At 38.2% G+C, this 24,014-nt stretch overlaps 1 protein-coding gene across 3 annotated transcripts; it reads right to left on the minus strand.

The window, feature by feature from the left end:
* Positions 1-1,140: 1,140 nt before the first annotated feature.
* LOC144090624 (ER degradation-enhancing alpha-mannosidase-like protein 3) lies at positions 1,141-23,164 on the minus strand. 3 transcript variants are annotated; one of them, XM_077622284.1, is made up of 22 exons: positions 22,905-23,164; positions 22,788-22,809; positions 21,522-21,712; positions 21,401-21,446; positions 19,339-19,439; positions 18,182-18,221; positions 17,979-18,091; positions 17,751-17,904; positions 16,338-16,472; positions 15,546-15,651; positions 14,308-14,405; positions 13,346-13,471; positions 13,197-13,280; positions 12,578-12,661; positions 8,549-8,673; positions 7,221-7,386; positions 6,521-6,678; positions 6,328-6,439; positions 6,061-6,228; positions 5,139-5,304; positions 4,874-5,065; positions 1,141-4,018 (listed from the first exon to the last, which is right to left on the minus strand). In XM_077622284.1, exons 3-22 carry the CDS (start codon positions 21,623-21,625, stop codon positions 3,933-3,935), a joined length of 2,364 nt encoding a protein of 787 aa, XP_077478410.1. In that variant the 5' UTR covers positions 21,626-21,712; positions 22,788-22,809; positions 22,905-23,164; the 3' UTR covers positions 1,141-3,932. The 3 variants fall into 3 exon arrangements, with proteins under 3 accessions (XP_077478410.1, XP_077478411.1, XP_077478409.1); XM_077622285.1 differs by lacking the exon at positions 22,788-22,809; XM_077622283.1 differs by having other exon boundaries at positions 22,788-23,164.
* Positions 23,165-24,014: the final 850 nt, after the last annotated feature.

The following is a 24,014-nucleotide window of genomic DNA, read 5'->3' on the forward strand; positions in this document are numbered from 1 at the left end:
GGAAGTGATGCCTTCAGGGCCTCCTCGGAATCCACAGAAGTGTTCATATAAAATGCCTATCGTATATTTCTTCGCAACGTTTACGAATCCCCACACATATTTTACAAAATGTCCAAGGTATGATAATTTTACGTGAGGAAATACACCGTATAAAAACATTTTTTAAAGCCAAATATGGTTTATTATCACACGGATTAATTTTGAAGCGGGTCATTTTCAAGAGAGGCAAAAATAACTCACAGTACTTATTTTTATGTTAGTAATTTCTACTGTTAAAGACAACACCTAAAGTGCTCGCTGACCAGGAAGCAAGCGCATTGAAGGTAACCTGGTGACGTCACGAACCAGTCAGAACAAAACAAAATCAATGGGTTTAAAATGATATGTGCAAATTGTCGTTTTATTCCATTCCATTTGTAGTCTTATATTCTTTATCCTCTGCAAAGAACAACTAATAATGTGGTTTATTAAGAGGCTGAGATTCAGACTTGCATTTCTATTCATTCCCCAAATGATTAGGACATGCATACCACAAGGAGCCATACAAAGTTTAGTGGCTTGAAATAAAAACATATATACCCCCAAATGTTGTTTTTGCATTATATATTTGTAATTACTGTTTTTTTATGCAATAAAATATTCCAGCATGCTATATTTGTTTCACTCGTATTATATTTGCAGTTTTGGGGCTAAGATATGTTGTCAAATGTTTGTTAATTAAACATCATCCGTACCTATAAAAAGCAAAATACTAAGAGAAATTGGTAATTTTGCAAATTTTCTCCGACTGCAACCAAAAAAAATGAGTTCAGATAGAAAGAAATTGGATGTAAGCATGATATTTCTAGCAACAACAAAAAAATCTATATTTATATTAGTCATAATGACAAAATTAGAATGTTTTGAATCAACACATCCAGTCTCATGTTATCAAAATAGTGAATGTTAACAACTAGACATGTTGGCCAATTGAAACTAATTCAATACCTTGCATATTATTTTCCATAAATGACATTTCAAACTTTTGAACAGGATCAACCGAATTGGACAAAAGCAAAATTTGCTGTGTCTTATCAACATAATGCCGCGTTATTTGAGTGACACAGCAGATATTTTTTTCCCTTCATAAAAGTAGAAAAATAATCATAAATTGTAATTTATTGACTACTTCAACGCTGAGGTTGCAGAATTTTTATGCATGGTTTTTGGCACATTTCAGTAACCGAAGATTTTACAATTTGACAGCTTCAACTGCCAACTGCAGCACAAAAAACCTAACATTTTTAATAAAGTGGCAACCTACTTGTTATCATCCATTTCTCTGTATCAACAGAAATGTTCTGAGGTGCAAATGTTGCTTCCCTCTTAATAAACAGTGAGGAAAGTAAACAATGGCTCTAATCAAATGATCAATTATGCATTCTGTGTTTAAGTTTAAAAATAAAAAACATAAACATTAGCAGCAACATGGTCAAACAAAACAAAAATTCTACTGTGCAAACAAAAGGAAAATACATATTTATGTTCTTCCAAAGCCAAAATGATACAACCACATATAGTATAGAAATGAAATCAATTTTTTAGTTCCTTCTAATAGGTAGACCAAGATTTTGAAGAAATCAAGGTCAATTTAGTCAGCAATAAGTTGTAATATCATAAGAAATAGATGTACATTTTGTAGTTTAAGTTTTCTTTTTTGCAACAAGCGTCAATTTGATCCTATCTTCGGTAATAAAAACTTTGAATATTATTATTTTTTTGTTAAATTGCAATTTAGAAAAAAATGGGGATTTTACATTAAAATTTAGCAAATTTTCCTTTCATCTTATCCTGTTAGGTGTCACCACAGTATCAATAGTTACAATAGGGAACATTTAGCGATGTGAAATATAATTTAACGATAAATTTACATTACCAGTAAAAATAACATTATATTTTATTACCATTCAAACAAATCTGAATTAATCCTTTTTGTTCAATCTTCCCCACACCATACACACGCACCCACTCAAAGGTATGGACTTCATACACAATACTAAAATATGGAATGAATGTTTCTGACTGTAAATTGAATAATTTAAACTCAATATAATAACGATGGCACAGATTAATAATCTGGGAAAATACTTGCATACACTCAAAATGCAAGACCACCTCTCTTGGAATGAAACATTGTAAAGAGCTTGACCATATGTTGGGTCTGAAATTTTAAGCATTGTACTCAAAAATTCCTAAAGCTTTCTACATTGCAGGATTAAAACACAAATGTATAAAATTCCCTGAAGTTGCTTACCCTCTCAAATTAGAAGAATACTTAACAACATACCTAATCACTAACCCTATTAAGAAAAAAGGTGCAAAATCCAGGTGAAAACATTGCATAAAACCACATTTTTCACATTCCGTGAACCCTCCCGGAAGGTGAGGTATTGCGTTGAGTTCAGAGTCAGTTGTTAGTATCAACCAAGAGCAACGCGGGAGGTTCAATTCCGGCAGCACTATCTCAGAATAAACTGTAAGAACAGCTTTTCCAACCAAAGGTATTTTCCAGACTATAAGATTTTCATCGTTTGGTTGTGCCTGCAACTCATATTCAAGTGCGACTGTTGATGTTTTTTTTCCCTCTCTGACCACCGACAGCCTGTTAGGTTGTTTTTTTTAGGCTATAGTAGTACAGTGGTACCTCAACATACGAGTGGCCCGACATACAAGCAATTCGAGATACGAGTAAAATTTCGGGCAAATATTTATCTTGAGATACGAGACAAATTTTGATATACGAGCAGACAGCGGACGCGAGATGCTGCTCATAAGAACATCATGGGCACTGCCTCTCTCCCTGCAACTCCCCCGTGTAATGTCTCTGGTCGCGACTCCCTCGTGTAGTCTCTGGTCGCAACTCCCTTTTTGTAATGTCTCTGCGAGCACTGGGTGGCGAATGGCGTATATACGACTTCTCGTTGGCAAGTGGTCGTGCGTCATCCTATTGTGAGGACATTTGTGTGCATCATTTTGGGAATACAAACTCAAACAACACTCGATATTGACTGAAAGTCAGTGTGGAGGCAGGGCAAATACAGCCAACCCGGGAGAAGAAAGGTATCAAACTTTAATACAAAATTAGAATTAAGTTTAGTGTAAGGTTAGATTGTCTGCATCGTAATCCAAGTTCATTTAAATTTGTTTATGTTATGAAACGAGTGTGTTGCCGTGCAAAAAGCGCCCCCCCTTCTCCACCCCATCTCTCTGTCCGTCTCTCTCTCTTTCTCTCCTTTGAAATCCGTATAATTTTAGTACTATTAAACACATTTTAGTAATATTAAACCACTAGTTATGTGTTACTTTGTTAATAGATGGCGAATTAGAAGAAATAAAAATGTTTTTCCAATCCAATATCCTGTTTTTGGTGTTTTTTCAGAGGGTTGGAACGAATTAATTTGTTTTTAGTTCATTTCAATGGGAAACGTTTGTTTGAGTTACGAGAAAAATCGACATACGAGCTCAGTTCCGGAACGAATTAAGATCGTATCTCGAGGTACCACTGTAATCTGAAAAATGTATGTTAACAAATGCCTATTCAGCCTGATGTTTTCTATTTTATGTATGTTTGTTCTTGGTTTCTGATCAAATAACAAATTGACCTCCCAAAAATGCGACTTCAATATATTTTTCCCTCTTCACTGTGTATTCTTTGGCTGATGCAATTTATCCTCGAGTAAGACTTATCTTCCAAAAATACGGTACTTTTGTTCTCATGTCAAACAGAGGACTGTAGTTCAATTTTCACCAACACTGTGAGTATGTACCCATCCGAAATCTGAGGCTCCACCAAGCATGGATTTGTGATTTTAGACATGAATGTGCACGGCTCGTTCCGACACACTATCATGCAATGTCTCATTTAAGATCTTTGCTTTCACCGTGAAGAACCTTTAGAGTGGGTCAATGGATTCCTCTTCGAGGTCTTCATCGTCAGAAAGCTGGAGTTTGATGTTGAAAAGTGGTTGTTCTGTCTTACCTGGAAATTGATACAGAAACAGCTTATTACAGATTTATTACACCGTGTTACAGTTTTTTTTAAACTCTTTTTGTTCCTGGCTTGCAATCATTTAGTTGTGTTTGCTTGCGTCCAAACTAAATGAATAAGTGCCAATAAAGAGGTAAAAAATTGACTTGGCTAGAATAAGAGGCCATATTCAAATTTTCAGTTTTTACGTCCTAGTTATCTGGAAAATATTTGTTAAATGTCATTTATTTGTCTTTCAGGTTAAACCAAGTCTATAAAAAAGAAGGAAAATGAACAGATATGTATATATGAATATTTTATATATTACAACAGTAAAGAAAAGTGGATTATGAGATTTTCGTGACAACAAACCCCAAACTTTTCAGGAAATTAAAGTGGGTTTAAATGTCAGTGCGTGGAAAAATAACAACAGGAAATACCATTTAGAACCTGGGACCAAAATATGTGTTACATGGTATTATTTGTTATGCGACACATCTATGTGGACATATTTCCTAATCTCATCTAATTATGAATGCATGTTGTGACTTGACATTAGTTCGTCCATTGTCTTCTCATGTGTGAATGTCCTTTGTTTAGCTTTTTTTACTGCATCTCCTATAAAGCATACTGGCAGCCGTGTCTATCCTAAACATATGGGAGCATTTTGTTCAAAATAGTGACTGCAGGCTTTACTAATTTGTTTAATTGAAAAACGATCCCTGTTTTTGAGTTATTCAGTTAATTGTGAAGGCCACGGTGCTAAAAATATCTGTGTGGAAGATTACCACGTCTCACTCACAGACAGCAAGTTGAGCAGTGAACAAACTGGCTTGTCTTGTTTTAGCGTGCTTTCTCTTTTCTCACCATGTCCCAGCTGCCGCTCTTTTGGTAGAAGTAGGACGTCAACGTTGCGATGTTCCTCCAGGGCTTCGACAAGCACCTTGCCTTCACGGCTAAACAGGAAGACCAAGGGCAAGGTGATGTCGTCGGTGGAGTGACCATCGCCGACCATTTGAAAGAGTGGCGTCTCCTCGCTGCTGCTTCCCTCGCGGTGGTCTGAGAAAGATAAAAAAGAACATGGAAAAGATTTCAATCCCAAAATTCAGACTTACACGACATGCATGCTCACCGATGAAAATAACTCCTATGGCGCCCGCTTCCTGCAGCCAGCGGGCTTTTGTCGCAAACATGCAGTCGCCTCGCAGCGCCAGGGCGATGTGCCCTTTCAACTCGGCTGGATTTTCTAGTGGCCCACATGCCGTGTAAGGGTAGGCTTTGGTAATGCTGCCCTTGACCTGCCGAATAAAATAATTAAAAAAAAAGGATATTGTGATTGAGGTAAAATGGACTACAAAGGGGAAACAAAAGAGAAAATGAATTCTATTGTCAAAATCTGTATAAATAAAAATATGCAAATGCATGGCATGTATAATACCACTGTTATGCAAGGTTTGATGAAATCATTAGTGTTAATCCAAATAATTAAAGAGAATAACAACTTGATCATTTGCATACCAGCGGAAATATAAAAAAAATACTTAGGAACTAAAAATAAAAAACTTTTATTTTTATGGCATGTCAAAGTGGATAATAGTGTCATTATATTTGGCCTTTGTGTGGTGGTGGCAGACATTTTAAATTCCAGTGATGAGAGCACCCAAAATGAATCATTACTCAGTACAGATAAACAATTTACAACCTTCACACGAATGTAATCAATTTTGTTTTATATACAGATTTCGCTTAAATAAATAAAAAAAATACGTTGAGTAGCGAGGGATTAATGAGGAAATGGTTGACCTAAGAGGTGAAAAAGGCTTAATTTCCATCTCAAAAGAAAAAAGGACAGTGAGAGATTGAACAGGTACAGTATTACAAATCACTAAAATACTTGGAGCAACATGAAGGTCATTTATACTTATTGCTATCTTTCACATTAACAATATTTAACTGAGGTGTTTACATTTACAAAGGTGCCATATTGTTCAATTACACAACACGTGCACACAATTTAGTACGATGCGAGACTGGTTGTGCCGCGGCCAACTTACGCCATGGTCTCGCTTAGTCAGGTCCATTCCGAACTTGGCAGGGCCAGCCATGAGCACGACCCTCCCCAAAAACGGAGGAGATATAAGCTGCACGACATGAGGCACCACTTCTTCTTCATCGAGTGTTTGTCTCACTTCAGCTACAAGTTTCACACGGTACTTGTGTTCCTTCAAGTCCAAAAACAGGGATTAATGCTTTTTAGCTGTTTTGTTACTCAGTGATGTTGTGGTTCACACGGAAACTAAGAACAATTTAGCATCAAGTACCCTTCTGGTTTCTCCTGTGTTGAAATCATGGAGTGGAGTGAGAGAAATGCCCATACTTTTTAGGAATTCCACTGGTTCGATGCCACTATCATGAAGTGGTAATTCAATTTCTCTGTAGGGAAAAAATGTACACAAAAAGGCCGTGAGAAAAATAGATTTAATGGTACGCTCTACTTTAGAATTAAAGTCCCACCTGATAGGAGAAGGGCGGACCGCTCGCCCCACACCCGTCAGGTACTTATAGCTGTCCCGAATGTTTTTTGCAAATGAAGGGTTGTTTGGGAACAATGTGTCTGTACTAGGGCAGGTGTGCGCGAACAGATCCTCATCATGGGTGACAGCACGTGTTCCCTAAAGAACATAAACAAAACAGCTTCAACACAATCCAGTTCTGATTACAACAACAACAACAAAAAGAGGCAGCTTGAAAATACTCCAATCAGAAACTAATGTTGTACAAGTGAATCCATATACAGTAATCCCTCGAATATCGTGGTTAATGTAGACCAGACATGCTCGCAATAATTGAAAAATTGCGAAGTAGGATCACCCTTTTATAACTTTTTTTTTTCCTTCAGAGCTGAGTCATAGTAGCAAAAATGGCTTCCGCTTACGGGTTTCAACATGGATTTTCACATCTTTAGGAACTTTAAAAAAAAATAATAATAATAATTAATAGCGAAGTAGTGAATTCGCGATAAGTGAAGACGAGATAAAATAGAGATTACTGTAACAGTTAGCCAAACAACTGGTTGTGTGACGTGAGTTGTTTCAAGTTCTTTTTGCTCGTGAGTCAAAGTAAAAATAAATAAATAAATCACCTGTAGGATGACCAGAGAATCTGGTATACAATGTTACACTATGTGTGTGGCTGTTTTGAAGAGCCCGCTAACCGTTTTGTTTCCATGACAAGTTGTTTGCGTGGTGGAGAGGGACACAGGGAGAAGGTGGGCCTCGGTGGTGAAGATGTAGTCGTCAATATCTATGGGCAGCTGAGTCTTCTCCGTGAACAAAAGGTACAAGTATTTGAACATCTCCGCCAGAAAGAATGAGTCCATCCTATGCCCAAAACAGACAAATTTGATGTTGAGTAATATGTTTGTGCTCAAAGGCAGAGGAGAATAAAATGAACCAATAAAAGTAAACGTATTACAACAAATAACACCTTAATTTGAGGGCTCATTGGCTGCCACTGAAAGTCAGAGTTAAGGGTTGTAAACAAAATAATCATGAGGTATGTTGCAAAAATACATACATACTATATATTTATATTTATACTAGTAAAACACTGCAGAAACAAAAAAAATGTCCAGCGACAATATAAAAGTAAAGAAAAATGCAAACAAGAGAGCTCAAATGATCAAATTCAATTGTTACTTATATAAATTAAAATAACCCAGAGGTATATTACAAAAAAATATATATAAAAATATACAGTACATTTTATACTATTTATAACTACTACACCAGTGAAACAAATGTATTTATAAGCAATGTTCCCTCTAAGCTGCGCGCATGCGCAATTGCGCACTACTCTCGTCTTCTCTGCGCACAGCAAATCATATGGAGCGCACAAAATAAAATTTATTATATATTTTTTTAGCTGTGAGGCCGACGCGCGAACCACTCATCCGCCGGGCCGCCCATTCATAGCTATTATTCATTACATTTTATTATTACTAAATCATTTATGTGTAGTAGACATGCACCTGCTTATGTGATACTGGTGTGTGCCAATAGCGAGCAATGATGATGTTGCTCACACCAGTACTCAGTGTGCTCAGGGAGGTTGTCTTTCTGCCCAGACAAACAAAAAATTAGAGGGAACATTGTTTATAAGAACCAAATATTTGGATGTAATTTGTTTGCAGCCTCATTTTGTAGCACGTTGGCCTCACAGCTCTGGGGTCCTGGGTTCAAATCCAGGTCGTTCCACCTGTGTTGAGTATGCATGTTCTGCCCGGGCCTGCATGGGTTTTATCTGGGTACTCCGGTTTCCTCCCACATTCCAAAAACATGCATGGTAGGCTGATTGGACACTCTAAATTACCCCTTGGTATGAGTGTGAATGGTTGTCCGTTTCCCGGTGCCCTGCGATCGGCTGGCCACCGATTCAGGGTGTCCCCCGTCTGGCCCGAAGTCAGCTGGGATACGCTCCTTGACACTCCTGAATTACTTTGTGAATTATTTCGCATTGGAAGCATTATGTGCCCAATAGTACCTGTCTTCATGTGTCCCTGTGCGAACATCTTGAACAGCAGCAAACCCACAAGGCACTCGGGCGTAAGCATTCAGTTTTTCCACAATTGACTGGCCCACTCTGAGGTAGTAAGGGTCGCCGGTGGCCTGTAGAAGAGTTTGACTTTAGTCCTTCTTCAATCATAAAAAATGCTTTAAAAGCTCTAATAATTTTAATTAAGTGTTCAAATGAAATACAGACGCTCCCCTACTTACGAACAAGTTAGGTTCCGAGCGATTGTTCATAAGTTGAATTTGTTTGTAAGTTGATTCAGTGCTATATTTTGTATTATAATTTATGTTTAAGGCCTATATAAGTATATTGAAGGTTTATATAAGTGCATTTGTATGTTTAAGGCTTGTATAAGTAACACGCATTGGTTTGTACTGAAAAAAAAACATTAAATAAAATGGAGAGAATATGGACAGTACTGTATATATAGAGAGAGAATTATGTATTAGAAACTGGCCGAAAGAAGCGATCTAACGACGATTGCACAGTTTTCTTCTTTTTTTCATCATAAATGATGCGGTAGCACTGTATGGCATCATTCAATTGATTTGCAAACTTTGTGCAACGTTCAATATTTGGGTCCTGCTGCTCGATCTTTCTGTTTATAAATGGTACTGACGGTCGAACGATTCAAGTTGTATGACCGTGCAACGCTCACCACTCTCACACGCATCAAGCTTCGTTATTATTGCCACTCGTTTCAAATGAAATGGCTTGCCTCTTCCTTGCAACCCCCTCACTAGAAGCATTTCGCTTTTCACCAACCATATTGAATAATGGCTGCACGAGATATTTCATGATAAAAATGAAAAAGGTTCTTTGCGCACTGGCGATACGTCACGCACTTACGCAACTTACGCAACAAAATCGAACTTACTGTAAGATTATATCAGTTTTTGTGAGTATAAAAGCATCGTTCTCATACAAATTGTGAATGGCTGACATGTCAGCATAAACACTCAACTGTCTGACTGAATAATCAATCTTAGTCTTGTGATTGGGTTGACAGGTCAGCACAAACACTCAACTGTCCGACACTGATCAATTACTTTTTGTCCTGCAAATGACTGAAACGTATCTGTTCAAAGTCCTGCTGACAACTGTCAAGTTTTGCCTGTAAATAAGACTCACTCACTGGTCATTCAGTGAGAGCTGCAAGGACAACAGACTGAGCGATCACGGTGTTTGAGCTCTCCCCATCTCTGCAGTCCGGTAATAAACTTATTTCCTTTAAATCAGGGGTCTCGAACTCAATTTACCTGGGGGCCGCTAGAGGCCGAGTCTGGGTGAGACTGGGCCGCATCAGGATTTCCACAAGAAAAGCACTGATAAAACTTTCCAACGTTATCAAATATCTTTATTTTTTAACAAAAAATAATGAATTAAATAAATTAACTTAAAAAAAAAATTTGAAATGTGGCTTTGTGTGTCTTGAAGTCTGCAAATCTGTGATCAAATTCCTCCTGTAGCTTCGAAATGGCCTCAACATACTTCTCACCACTGAATGGTGTGCCTGCATCCACGAGAGCCTTGCATGCTGGGAAATGGCAAAGGTTTGTCTGAGAGAGCTGGGCTTTCCATAACACAAGTTTAGTGCAGAATGCTCTCACGTTGTCATAGGCAGCACTGACAAGTTGCCCCTGGCCTTGTAGCTTCTTGTTCAGTACATTAAGCTCATGTGTGATATCAACAAGAAAAGCCAAGTCCATGAGCCATTTGGGATCACTTAGCACAGGATCAATCAACTCACAAACGGCGTAGCTAGCTTTGACTGCTGCATTACTGTCTTTGGTAGCCTTCTTGAAGAGATCCTGTTGCCTCAGAAGACGTGTTTTAAGACTGGCAACCTGGTTGGCTCTCTCATCTCCCCGGTATTTTTCGTACTCCTCAGCATGTCTCATAGTACAATTACGTTTCAAATTGTATTCCTTGTGCACCGCAACTTTTTCAGTGTAAATGAGACACGTCGGGGTGCCCCTGTGTTCAACAAAGAAATATTGCACTCCCCACTTTTCTTGAAACTGTCTGTGCTCATCACCGACCTTTCTCTTCACGGCAGGCTTTGAAAGAGACATCTCTGGGGCTCTGTAATATGTTTTTCCACTTGGAATGAGTCTCGGGTTGATCTTTCACATTCAGTCGCGCGGGTTTGTGGCGCATGTGCACTTTCGCTCTCCGTTTCAATCGCGGAGATGGCTACAGACACTGACACAGGCTGGATCACGGATCATAGCGCCTCATTCAGTTCTATGCTGAGAGCAGCGGAGGAGTGTGCGCGCCGAGCGGAGTGATCGGCCTCACGGCTTCTCCTCCGCCCAGCTGATTGGAGGAATGAATGAGTGAGTGAGCGAGGCACTGGACAGCCCGGCCGATGTCCCGCCCTCCAGAGCCGTATACCTCACCGTGATTGGTTCATTCAGCTCCGAACCAAAGTTCCCTCTAATTTTTTGTTGGTCTGAGCAGAAAGACAACCTCCCTGAGCGCACTGAGTACCAGTGTGAGCGACATCATCGGTACTCGGATGATTCGCCTAAAGACGTTTCGCCGACGGACGTTTGACAGACGGGCAGGTCGCCGAATGGACGTTCCACCGAACGTTAATTCGGCCGAACGGAGGTTTCGCCGAAACGGGATTCGAACGCTCGCCCCGCCGGATCATGTGTGTACAAGTTTTTCAACCTCGGCCCGCGGGCCATATACGGCCCGTTAGGATTTTTAATCCGGCCCGCCGCCGGTGTTGTCCAAATTATAGTAAAAATCAATGTTCGTCTACCATCAATGGCAGTCCGGGAATAAGCACTCTTGGGCAGGCAGATGTAGCAGAACCGAGCCGTAAAATGACAGCAATCGGGTCAAATCCATCCTAAAACAGCATTTAATGATTAAATACAAATACTGGATGATATCGCGATGGAGGCAAAAAAACGTCTATAGACGTCCATTCGCCAAACGGCTCAAAATGCTCTCAAATTCGGTCAAATCCAGCTGAAAACAGCGTTTAATGATTAAATACAAATACTAGTATTTGTATTTAATCATTAAACTAACAAATACTAGTACGACCTGTCCGTCTGTCAAACGTCCGTCGGCGAAACGTCTTTAGGCGAATCATCCGGTCACGACATCATCATTGCTCGCTATCGGCACACCAGTATCACACCTGCCACAAGCAGGTGCATGTCAATGTTCCCTCTAATTTTTCATGTAAAACATGCTGTAAAACAAGAAAAACATGAGTGGACAGAGCTACTGCCACTGGCTGCCACTTACACGGCGCCATCATGGGGAAAGGGGTAAAAAAAAAAAAAAAAAATTAAAAAAAATAAAAAATAAAAAAAAAATAAAAAAAATCGATCTTTCATATTAAGACGGGGGCCGCAAATTATCGTCCCGCGGGCCGCAGTTGGCCCGCGGGCCGCAAGTTTGAGACCCCTGCTTTAAATTGATATTGCTCTTTCTTAACCTGTTCCTGAAGTTGTATTTTCAGATCTATCACTTACGAACATTTTTCGACATAAACGCAATTTGCAGACATGTTCATATGTACCGTTGTTCGTAAGTCGTATGTTCTTAAGTATCAATCTATGGGTAAATGTAGTAATAATGATTGCACTCAAAAGGTCAACACAAATATAAGTTATGTATGACAGTTAAAAGGAGATGTAATAATGAATTGCACTTCAAAGTAGGATACACATAAATAGTAGTTGGATTGTACTTGACAAATAAACAATGTGAGTTAGATAAATTTGAAAAAAATTCTAGACTGGATTAAAAAACTTGTGTAAATAGATTAAAGAGATCTGTACATTGTTCATGCCAATATACAATGTTTGATTGCATTAAATGCTTTAGGTTGTGTTTATGCTGAATTTAGAGACTTTCATAAACCACTACTTGAGAGAGGCGACATAACCAATTGTGGTAGACTATATCAGACTGTGGCAATCAATGCATTGTATAAACAGTAATGTGGCTGCAATTCATCGAGTTAATAACCTTATAGAGGTAGTAGGTACTTTCTGCAAACTCTGGTCTCAGGAGGTGCTGGCCCCAGTGAACTCGGAATTCTGTGGTAAAAGCCTATAGAGAAGGAACGAGAAATAAATAAATAATTATAAATATAATTATATAATTTTATATATATATATATATATATATATATATATATATATATATATATATATATATATATATATATATATATATGTGTGTATGTATATATACACACACACACATACACATATATAGAGTAGTACCTCTACTTGCAAAATTAATTCATTCCACAAGTGCTTAATTTGGATTTTCCATAAGTAGAGACGCATGTAAATGCTCTGTGTTCCACAATCAATACACACAAGAAAAGAGAGAGATAATAAATTTATTTATTTAGCCTTTAAAAAGAATACTAAGCAGATGCAAAAAATACTATCTATTGATGAGCATAACTTTCCAATTGAGGCTTTTCCTAACCTGAATATTTTGTAAGTAGAGATACCATTGTATTTATAAAAATGCAGTGGCTGATCCAAACACTCAATGAGTCATAAATGAAAATAATAGAACTTGCCCAATTTATCACTTTATAGAGCAACACACAGGTCTTCTTTTAATTTACCTCTGGAAGAAACTTGTGCTGTTTGGTGACTTGGTACAGCATTTCATGAGTTTCAATGGCTGGTTTCAGATCTCCTCTTAAGACCTGCGCAGAACCATGGGAATGGCTGTGGATGTCTTGACTTCTATAAACATACCAAAACCACAAACCTGTAGGCCAGGAAAAAACGCCAGCAGAGAGTCCATCCAGCTCCGTGAGGTTACAGTAGGATTGTGCATATGCACGTTAAGAAGCAGGGGAGGTTGACTTATGTACTTCATGATGGCACTGTAGTGCTGTTCAAAATGAATAAAATGAAAAATACCATATTTTCTCACATATAAGCTGTATTTGCAACCCAAAAAAATTATGACGGAATCAAGGGTATGGCTTATATACGCACAAGACTTATAGCGTTGCTATACTCTTTCACCAGTAGATGCCGGCAAATTAACATTTACGATTTGTTGGTTACATTCTGTTTTGTAGTAAAAAAACAACCATTACTGGATCAATTACTAACTTCCTTATGATCTCATCTCATTTTCTGAACCGCTTTATCCTCATTACGGTCGCGGGGAGTGCTGGAGCCTATCGCAGCTGACTCCAGGCGAGAGGCGGGGGACACCCTGAATCGGTGGCCAGCCGATCACAGGGCACAAGGAGACGGACAACCATGCACTCTCACACCCATATCTCGGGGCAATTTAGAGTGTCCAATCAGCCTACATGCATGTGTTTAGAATGTGGGAGGAAACCGGAGTACCCGGAAGAAACCCACGCAGGCCCGGGGAGAACATGCAAACTGATATTGACCCTAATAATGTTTTTGGTTCATCCAATATCACAGAAATACCACGTGCGATGATTTTCCCTTCAAATAACACATTTGTACTCCTATTAAAACCATGAATATGAAGGTGAAAACTATGGGGCAGCTTAAACGCGAGAAATTGTAAAATTCAATGATTTTAAGGCAATTTTAAGGGTGTGGCTTTACACGGGGGCGGCTTATATGCGAGAAAATACGGTGCATTAAGGAACTGCACATTTAACTGGAAGACCATGAACAAGTGGGAAAACAGTCAAATTGAGAGGCACTTGGATAGCAACTGTAAAGAGAATGACCTACAATGTTGAACCTCTCCAGAAATACGTTGTCCCCTAGAAGAATGTAGGCCTTCATTAAATATTCATAGTATGAGTCGATGCCAGCACCAACTCCGCTATCTGCAAACAAAACAAATTACAATTCAGGTCAGGTCAGTGGAGCAGTTTGGAATGGTAAATCCTGATTTGACTATTAACGAATTACCTCTGCTAGGAGGTTATACCTACAGAAAGCGGATGTAATGTGTCAAGTATTTCAAGATCAAATAAAGGGATGATGATCAAATTTGCTGAATATTTTAGTAACAGAAAAGAGAAGAGGTGATTGAAATTACAGGTAAAGAGATCAAAGGCCAGATAAGGAATTTTCCAAAAACTTGTTCAAAACTGCTCAAAGTCTTTGTGTGAGTTATGGCCACAGCAGTTTGTGCTTCCTGAGTGTTTATTTTCCGAGTGATTAAAAGTGCAGTGGCATCTCTATCTGCATATGACCATTTGCGGGATCAAAACCAAATATTTTTACTGGTAGGCTATGTTAAAATTACTGCACCAAATACATACGGATTACTTTGTTTGTTGATCTTAGATTAGATTTGCTATGCCGCTGTGTAATCGAAAGCACTTTGTCATTTTTTTAGCGTGAAATGATGCCAAACGCTCATGGTCTTTTACACACTTTCCTCTGAGTTTGCTTCCATAATGCTGGCTAAATCCTTAAGTAAGACTGCAATAATGTTTTGCCTAATTGTTTTAGACATTGAATTATTTGAGTGACTTTTTGAAATACCAATATGCCTGATGATTTTTTTAAGACGGATACCACTGTACATTATGCACACAGTCAATGTTCCCTGTATTTTTTTGTTTGTCTGGGCAGAAAGACAACCTCCCTGAGCACACTGAGTACCGGTGTGAGGAACATCATCATTGCTCGCTATGGGCACACACCAGTATCACACCTGCCATAAGCAGGTGTATGTCTACTACACATAAATGATTTAGTAATAATAAAATGTAATGATTAATATCTATGAATGGGCGGCCCGGCGGATGAGTCGCTCGCGCGTCGGCCTCACAGCTAAAAAATAAAAATTGGAATTTTATTTTTTGCGCTCCATATGATTTGCTGTGCGCAGAGAAGACGAGAGTAGTGCGCAATTGCGCACGTGCGCAGCTTAGAGGGAACATTGCACACAGTACCTGGAAATTTAAAAGAGAAAAAATGTCATAAACGTGCATGTATGTTCACAGTTGCCTCACCTCGTCTGACCCACTCTCCATTATGAATATTGATGACTGTTCCCACTAGGTCACTTCCTTTCTGCCGCCTCTCCCAGAGGACATCCAGGGTTTTCCGGGCATATTCCTTCAAAATAGTAAGACATGTCATTGTTTAATGTTAAACAGATTAAACAAATCTGACTTCCGCGAGGGCTGATGACTCAGGAGCCTCTATTTAAAAATCCACCCCCAAAACTGTCCCTTATTAGGTTTTAGTCAAACCTTCCTTTTGAAACATCGGTCAAATCATATAAACATCGTAGTATCTTGATCATAAGGAGGGGTGTCAAAACTATTCCACAAAAGGTCACAGTGGGTGCAGCAGGTTTTTGTTCAATTTGATACAGCATAGAGAGTTTAATCAACAAGATTTCTTCTGAAACGCATTGATTTCTCTTCTTTTTGCCACGGCCGAGAACATTTTCTTTTTTTTCCATATTAATAAATAGCTTTACCAGCCCAAAAATATGAGCCGGTCCACCAGGGATTGCCCTATATGCCCGATGGCCAGTCAACCCTGGTGATAAAAAATAGCTGAAAGGGCTCAGTGAATGTGACTGACTCCCTTTAAAAAAAAAAATCTGGGCATTACAGAGTCTTATTTGCTCCATCCCACCAACTACATGAGAAATAAATAAATAAAAAGAAAACGTTCATAACTCAAAATAACCCCGAAATCAAGATTTCACAGAATAGTATTGTTTTCTATTTTGATAGTGATCCTCCGTAAAATAATGAGTTCAGGCAAAATGTTTATTTTTAAAGTAGTACCTCAAACACAGAATCTCCTGACAATCTGCTCAGCGCTGCAAACTCTAGGATCATTGTTCCCGCACAAGCTGTACAGGTGTCCGACTCAGTCCCTGTACGTGAAAGTGGGTTTTGCACGCCATAGCGCAGATTCACCTGGAAATAAAGGAATGTTCCCATTGTAAACAGTGAGATGAGCTATGCTCCCTTCTTTAAGCTCCACAATGGAATAATGAAAGAAATTGAAACGAAATGCGATTAAAACAGTACTTCTCCAAGAGTGCGACGCGTTCCGAGGTGAAATGCCAAAAGCGTGTCGCCCTTGGGAACACCCTTTTTTAAAGTATTAAGTGAAAATGCAAATCCGCAAAAGTAGGCTGCAGTTGGGTTCTTGTTGACCCTATGGTGTAGGACTTTTATGCACAAAGTAAACAATGTGAAAAGCGTAAAAAATCCCTTTTTTGCAAAAGAAATGCGTCAAGAGATAGCGATAATGAGACAAAAGACAGTTACCCAAATCCTAAAAACAAGAGATTTGACAAAGCATATGTAGTACTTTTTTTTTTTTTGATTACAGGCATATTGGCGCAGTTTATATCTTTCCTGTGACTAATGAACATTGTATTAATTGAGTATTTCTTTATGTAAATCATCGGTCTCTAACCTTTTTCTCACCGCGGAGTAGTAGTAGTAGTATTGGTAGCGTTTGTTTTCAGTATCAATGAGCTTTTCGACCTTAGTAAATCAAACTAGGCAAACATGTCTCCTGAGTGGGAGAATTTCTCTTTAGAAACTAATGTTGCTAACAGAGTATGGTGTAAAATACAGCATTTCCTATTAAATCCAACATACTGTACCACCAGGGCTCACTTTAATACATAGACTTTAATTTCGATGATATTCTTTGTATTAATTTTATTGGATGAAAAATTCTGGCATTGGATCAATATCAGCAAAACATCTTGAAAAAAAAAAAACAAGTAATTGGGAATCACTGGATTAAAATGTCCATTTTAGGTGATATTCCGAGGGGTTTGCTGATTAGGAATTTTATGTAGAGCAGCTCTATTTTAATTCCACAGAAGTAAAACCAAACCAGTGACGTATTAAGTCTTTTTCACACTTATGCCTGTGAGTGAAAATTGGGGCAGCGGAGCATGAAAACTGTGATCCCTATCAGAAATGTCCACATATGAAGTTGTATGTTGCAAATGTATTCCTATTGTCCTTGTTTTTATTGTTGCTAAAATAATGCAGTTCATTTGTTATTTGTTTATTTTAATTATGTGGCTTGGCATATAAATAAATGTTGACTTTCTTCGTGAGCTACAGTTACAATCAAATCATTTTACCGTTCGCTTCCTCACCACGTATACAAATAATGTTTTTTTTGACGCCGCTCCAGACAAAGCAGTGTATTTTAGAAATCTGTACCTTAGGGTAAGGAAGGCCACTTGAAGTGTTGAAAGCAGGCAGTAACCTATGGCCGAGCTCTGTAGCCATGTTGAGGAGCTCATCTTCATACCACTGCATCCTCCCCCCGCGTTGACGAAGGAGGTCAGCCATCACATGGGCCCCCAAAAGCCCTCTGGAAAAAAATGGAGTGATGTCAACTTCATGTTTTTGTTTTTTTAACTCCATGATCAAACATGCTATCCTTACCCCAAAACTCTGATGTTGGTCTCAAACACTGACACCACCACATCATTGTCCAGACGTACATCCTGCACTATTTTTCTCACGCTGTCTTCAAACTCATCAAGCTTATTTAACACCTACGCGTACAGACGTGAACGCATGTTATGGCACATATTTAGGGCGGCTAAAGAATCATAAAAAGGTAAATGATGTATGTACAAACTCACCACTAGGGTATCAAGTGTGTCAATCAGTGTAAGTGAAAACCTAGAAAAGGAACAACAACAAAATCATGGGCTCTTACATGTTTACAATTTTTATTATAGTTCATTACAATGTTGTTTGTTGGGATCGGATACCAAACGAATCCAAACCCGCATTTACGAACATGCCTTTGTATACTCTTAAAATTTGTAATTGTTTATATTCTATTGTGGTTTACGTTGCACATTAACTACCTTCTATGAGGTATAATCCCAAACTTCAGACATTCAGTTTTATGTATTTGTTCATTCATTTTCTTATCCTCACAAGGTCCCGGGGGGTGCTGGAGCCTATCCCAGCTGACTATGGGCGCCAGGCGGGGGACGCCCAGCCAAACGCCGGGCACAAGGAGACATTTACAGTCATACCTAGGGGAAATTCAGAGTGCTCAACCAGCCTCCCCTGCATGTTTTGGGGATGTGGGAGGAAACCAGAGCAGCCGGAGAAAACCCATGCAAGATCGGAGAGAACATGCAAACACCACACAGTGAGGTCAGACCTGGGATCGAACCCTTGACCCCAGAACTGTGAGCCCGACGTGCTAACCAGTTGGCCGGGCTGCCAGGCCGCCCCATTTTTATATTGTTTCTAATTATTTCTAGACTTAGAGCGTGCGACTGCACTGACATTGATCTGAGTCGAAAAATGACCAATGAGAAATGTCGAGGCAGCCACTTTGTCCTTTTTATATTAAAAAGATTACCGTCAGGACGGCCCGGTGTCGCGAGTGGTTAGCGCGTCAGCCTCACAGCTCTGGGGTCCTGGGTTTAAATCCAGGTCATGCACACCTGTGTGGAGTTTGCATGTTCTCCTCGGGTCTGCGTGGGTTTCCTCCGGGTACTCTGGTTTCCTCCCACATTCCAAAAACATGCATAGTAGGCTGATTGGACACTCTAAATTGCCCCTAGGTATGAGTGTGAGCATGAATGGTTGTCCATCTCCTTGTGCCCTGCGATCGGCTGGCCACAGATTCAGGGTGTCCCTCGCCTCTGGCCCAGAGACAGCTGGGATTGGCTCCAGCACCCCCGCGACACTAATGAGGCTAAAGCAGTTCAGAAAATGAGATGAGATGATTACTGTCATTTGACTCATCATTATAGTCAAGATATAGTTTACATACTTCCCCAATGAGTCATCGATGTCACCTCGATTAGGCTCCTTCCCTCGTACTCTCCCCCTGCAGCTAAGAGGCATCAACTCGTCGGCTGGATAGGCATATTTCTACAATGCAAAAGAGAACATGGATCATTAGGTTATTAAGCAAGATCATAACCCTTCTATAAGGCTATAATGTTAGCTAGCTTTGTTCAAATTGGGGGAAAATACATTTAGGTGTGCTAGCTTTGCCTTCTTAATACATTTCCGATGTATCAGATCGGGACTTGTAGTAGCAAATTTTCAAAATCAGGTGACTTGCACTTGACTCGCATGCAATAATATGAGACTGGGGTGGCTGTGGCATAGTGTTTGAATGCATAGGTGAATGGTCGCTAATTTAAAGCGCTATAGGCATGATAAAATATGTAGAGAAATACCGTCTCGGCCTGAATATAAGATGATGTTTTTTGCATTGAAATAAGACTGAAAAAGTGTCGGTCGTCTTAAAATCGGGGTCTCGACCCATTCACAATACTATATGGCGCAGGTTACCTTTAAAGCGAATGCTGAACACTGATGGTGAATTGAATTGAATGGCTTTATTGTCATTATACAAGTATAATTAGATTTAAAGCTTCACCATGAAGTGCACACATAAATTATCAATAAATAAGTAATAAACAAATAAGTAGTCAACATGAATAATTGGTCGAATAAATAAGTGATCAGGTACAAAAAGTGATTAGCAGCCTATGGAGTTTTAGTGCAAGTACACGATAAGAAATTAGTCTTGATTAGGTCCTCCTACGTGCAGAACTCCGGTTGATGCAGTTATTGCAATTGTGTTGTTTTATCACAGTAATTAGTTAAATTACATTTCAGAAACCAGAAGGCATTCATTTACAAATGTGATTGGACTTTATTTTACATATTTAAATGTTCAGATATTAAGATGTGGTAGACAGTTTTTGCATTATTTGAATGAGACAAAATATGCTTTTTCTCTCGAATATATTATAATCATTTGTTTCGGATGTGCTCTCATTATTTTGTGTGTAAAAATTTAACTTGGTGCTCAAAAAGTCTTCTTTCAAACTTGAGACTTCAAAAAAAGGCTGTCTTATTATAATTATATTATATTCGGGCCAATAGGGTAATTAGTTACCATTTAACACATCCCTATATCTTACATTATGCTGGTGGTGGAAATGTAGGGATTGGATTGGATAACTTTATTCATCCCATATTCGGGAAATTTCGTTGTCACAATAGCAAGAGGGTGAGGATGCAGAAATAGGAAAGACATTTTAGACATAAATAGATAGGTAATAAGTAAGTTAATAAATAAATAAATACATGAATAAATATATAAATAAATAAGCGTGTTGCTGAAGAAAAAAATATATATATACATACGTGTACATACACACATATATATACATATATATATACACATATATACACATACATACACATACATAAGCATATATATACACATACATACACACATAAGCATATATTTATACATATATACGCACACATACACACATATACAAGTATATATATACACATATAAGCATATATATACATATATACACATACATACACACATATAAGCATAAATATACATATTTACACATACATACACACAAGCATATATATACATATATACACATACATACACACATATATAAGCATATATATACACATACATACACACATATATAAGCATATATATACATATATACACATACATATAAGCATATATATACATATATACACACATATATAAGAATATATATACATATATACACATACATACACATAAGCATATATATACATATACACACATACATACACACACAAGCATATATATACACATACATACACACATATATAAGCATATATATACATATATACACACATATATAAGCATATATATACACATACATACACACATATATAAGCATATATATACACATATATACACATAGATGTACATGCATGCATACGGTCGGTCTTAACACTCAGCCATTTGTTTTGTTAAAGAGCCATTTAGCGTCACACTAATAATTTATACTTACCATGTAACTGCCATAGGCATGATCGAACATCTCAACAATTCGATCCCTATAGAGAGAAAACCTGAACTGAGATAATGTTGTCAATAACTCTAAAATGTCAGAAGGAAACAAAGTGTTAGACCTGATTGTATCCTTCTCCTCTGCTGTCATGTGTTGGCTCTCTTGACATCTTCCCCAGTCAACAAGACCGGCAATAAGGAAGACTGGAATCCAACTCGTATCCATTGACGTGAATGTGACGCTTACATCTGGCTATAAGATCAGTGGGCGTTGGATTGCTCCCATCCCAGAGTTTCCATAGTGACGTGTGAACTGGAATCAGTCATGTTAAAGTCACACCACGTGAACAGGGTAATAGGGTCGTGTAGACCAGTGTTTCTCAACCTTTTTTGAGCTGCGGCACACATTTTGCATTGAAAAAATCTTAAGTGACACCGCCGTCTGAAAATCTTTTAAATTAAAACTATGTCACCTATATTAATAATTGTCATTGTCATCAAAGTTTTATCAGCTTCACATAAACCTCCCAAATTATTCCCAAATCTATTTTTTCACAGTGACCTAATGTCACCAAGAGTTAATGTCTGCAGACCCGGAACAACTCCAAGTTCGAGTGAGGCAAAAATAAGAAATGTAATTTTTTTACTCGCATAATTTTATGATTTTTCTCCAAATATAACTTAAATCTCCTAATATTACGCAAAAAAAATGTAGTGCTCACACAGACTTTATGTCACCAAAAGTTGATGCCTTAGAATCCAAACAACTTCCGGTTCATGTTAGAGAAAAATAAGCAACAAAATGACTGTTTCACAATTTGAATCTTGTAATGGTATAATCTATAATTAAGCATTCATCATATTTTTATTTTTCATATTAATTTCTCTCCCCGAATATGACTTTTTTGCAATTTCCGCAGCACAATGGTTGGGAAACACTGGTGTAGACTGTAGATCAGGGGTCGGGAACCTTTTTGACAAATAGAGCCACAAACAATTCATATTTTCCAATGTTATTCCTTGTGCGCATACTACGAATTTAAAAGTCAGATTACATACATGTAAACGAGTGCCTTTTCAATTTTTTTTGTAATTTCACCACTTTTAAAGTGGAAAAAACTGAATATTTTTTAAAAGATTCTTATGCTGTTGCTAATCAATGAGAGGATGCATTCCTAAAGAGTCTACCGCAAAAAAAATGAAGATTAAAGCAGTTCTAAATGTAATATCTCAGTTCTATCACCAGCAATTTCCATATTTTAGCTCACAAGTTAGCAAAGAGCCAGATGCACCCATCAAAAGAGCCACATGTGGCTCCCGAGCCATAGGTTCCCTACCCCTGCTGTTGATGCTCGCTATATAAACAAAGGAAAGCAATGAAAGCTAACCTGATTGATAACCCGAACTGGCCTTCAAAACCACAAACGTAAAGACATCGGTTAAGGGGGTACCATGTCAAAACGAAAGTATAGATGAAAATGAGTTACTATAGCGAAGCCACGTACTCAGTAATGTCCCCGTAGAAGCTAGGGTAAGGTTAGCTTGAGAAAGTAGCACGTCCAATATTGTTACGGTCGCTCCAAAAGAAAGCGTCCGTCTCACAGGCAAACGGCCGGAGACACATCGCCAGGAAATACCCCGGCCATATCGGAGCCTGACGTCGTGCGGCGCTCTGTCAAATATTATCCAAGAAAAAGACACTCAAGCCACAAATATGTTGGGAACGCCATGGGCTTGTTTTATGTAGTATTGTGGCTGACGTCATAACTTCAAAAGCTTAACCCATTCAATGCTAGCCGCTTTAAAAAAATGGCAGCACCTTCGTTTGTTTGTTTACCAGCGGTATATAGACTGACTTTTTAAGGAGAAAATGTTGAAATTTGTCCTATTTTTTTGGTAAATGTTCAAATTAGCCTTAATTTTTGGTAAATCTTCAAATTAGCCTTATTTTTTTATATGTTACTGATAAATCCTTCAACATTGTATATGCATTATCACCAACAACAGAACTTATGTTTAGGGAATGTTTTAATTAACAAAATAAATAAAATAATAACGAAAAAAATATTCATTTTTTTTGTACAAGATGCCTTGAGGCAATTCTTTAAAACAGTAGTGCTAAATGAATAAATTAAATTACACTGTCAGCTTTTTACCACAAGAGAGCAGGCTTGTCATTTATTGGTATTCTTCAAAGGAAATGTTGGGTGAAACTATTCAAAATATGATGTGCATTTCACACTATTTACCAAGTGATTTTATCTAAAAAAAAATAAAAAAGGTGTACTTTATTTTTTATTATGTTTGTACACAATGTCCATGTGTACATTTTGCATAAACCACTGATGAATAATTTCAAGTTATTGCAAGAAAAATATCCACGCACCGACAAATATTCATTCGTTCATTTTCTGAACCACTTAACCTTACAAGGGTCATGGGGGGTGCTGGAGCCTACCCCCTGGAGTACCCGGTGAAAACACAATCCCGGTGCGAACAAAAACTCCACATAGTGAGGACTAAGCAGGGATCAAACCCTTGACCCCAGAACTGTTATGCCAACACTTTACCAATCTCCCACTTTATCCACCTTGAATGAATGAATAATACGTATA

This window comes from Stigmatopora argus, chromosome 16, assembly GCF_051989625.1.
Source record: "Stigmatopora argus isolate UIUO_Sarg chromosome 16, RoL_Sarg_1.0, whole genome shotgun sequence".
In the NCBI taxonomy this organism is placed as follows: domain Eukaryota; kingdom Metazoa; phylum Chordata; class Actinopteri; order Syngnathiformes; family Syngnathidae; genus Stigmatopora; species Stigmatopora argus.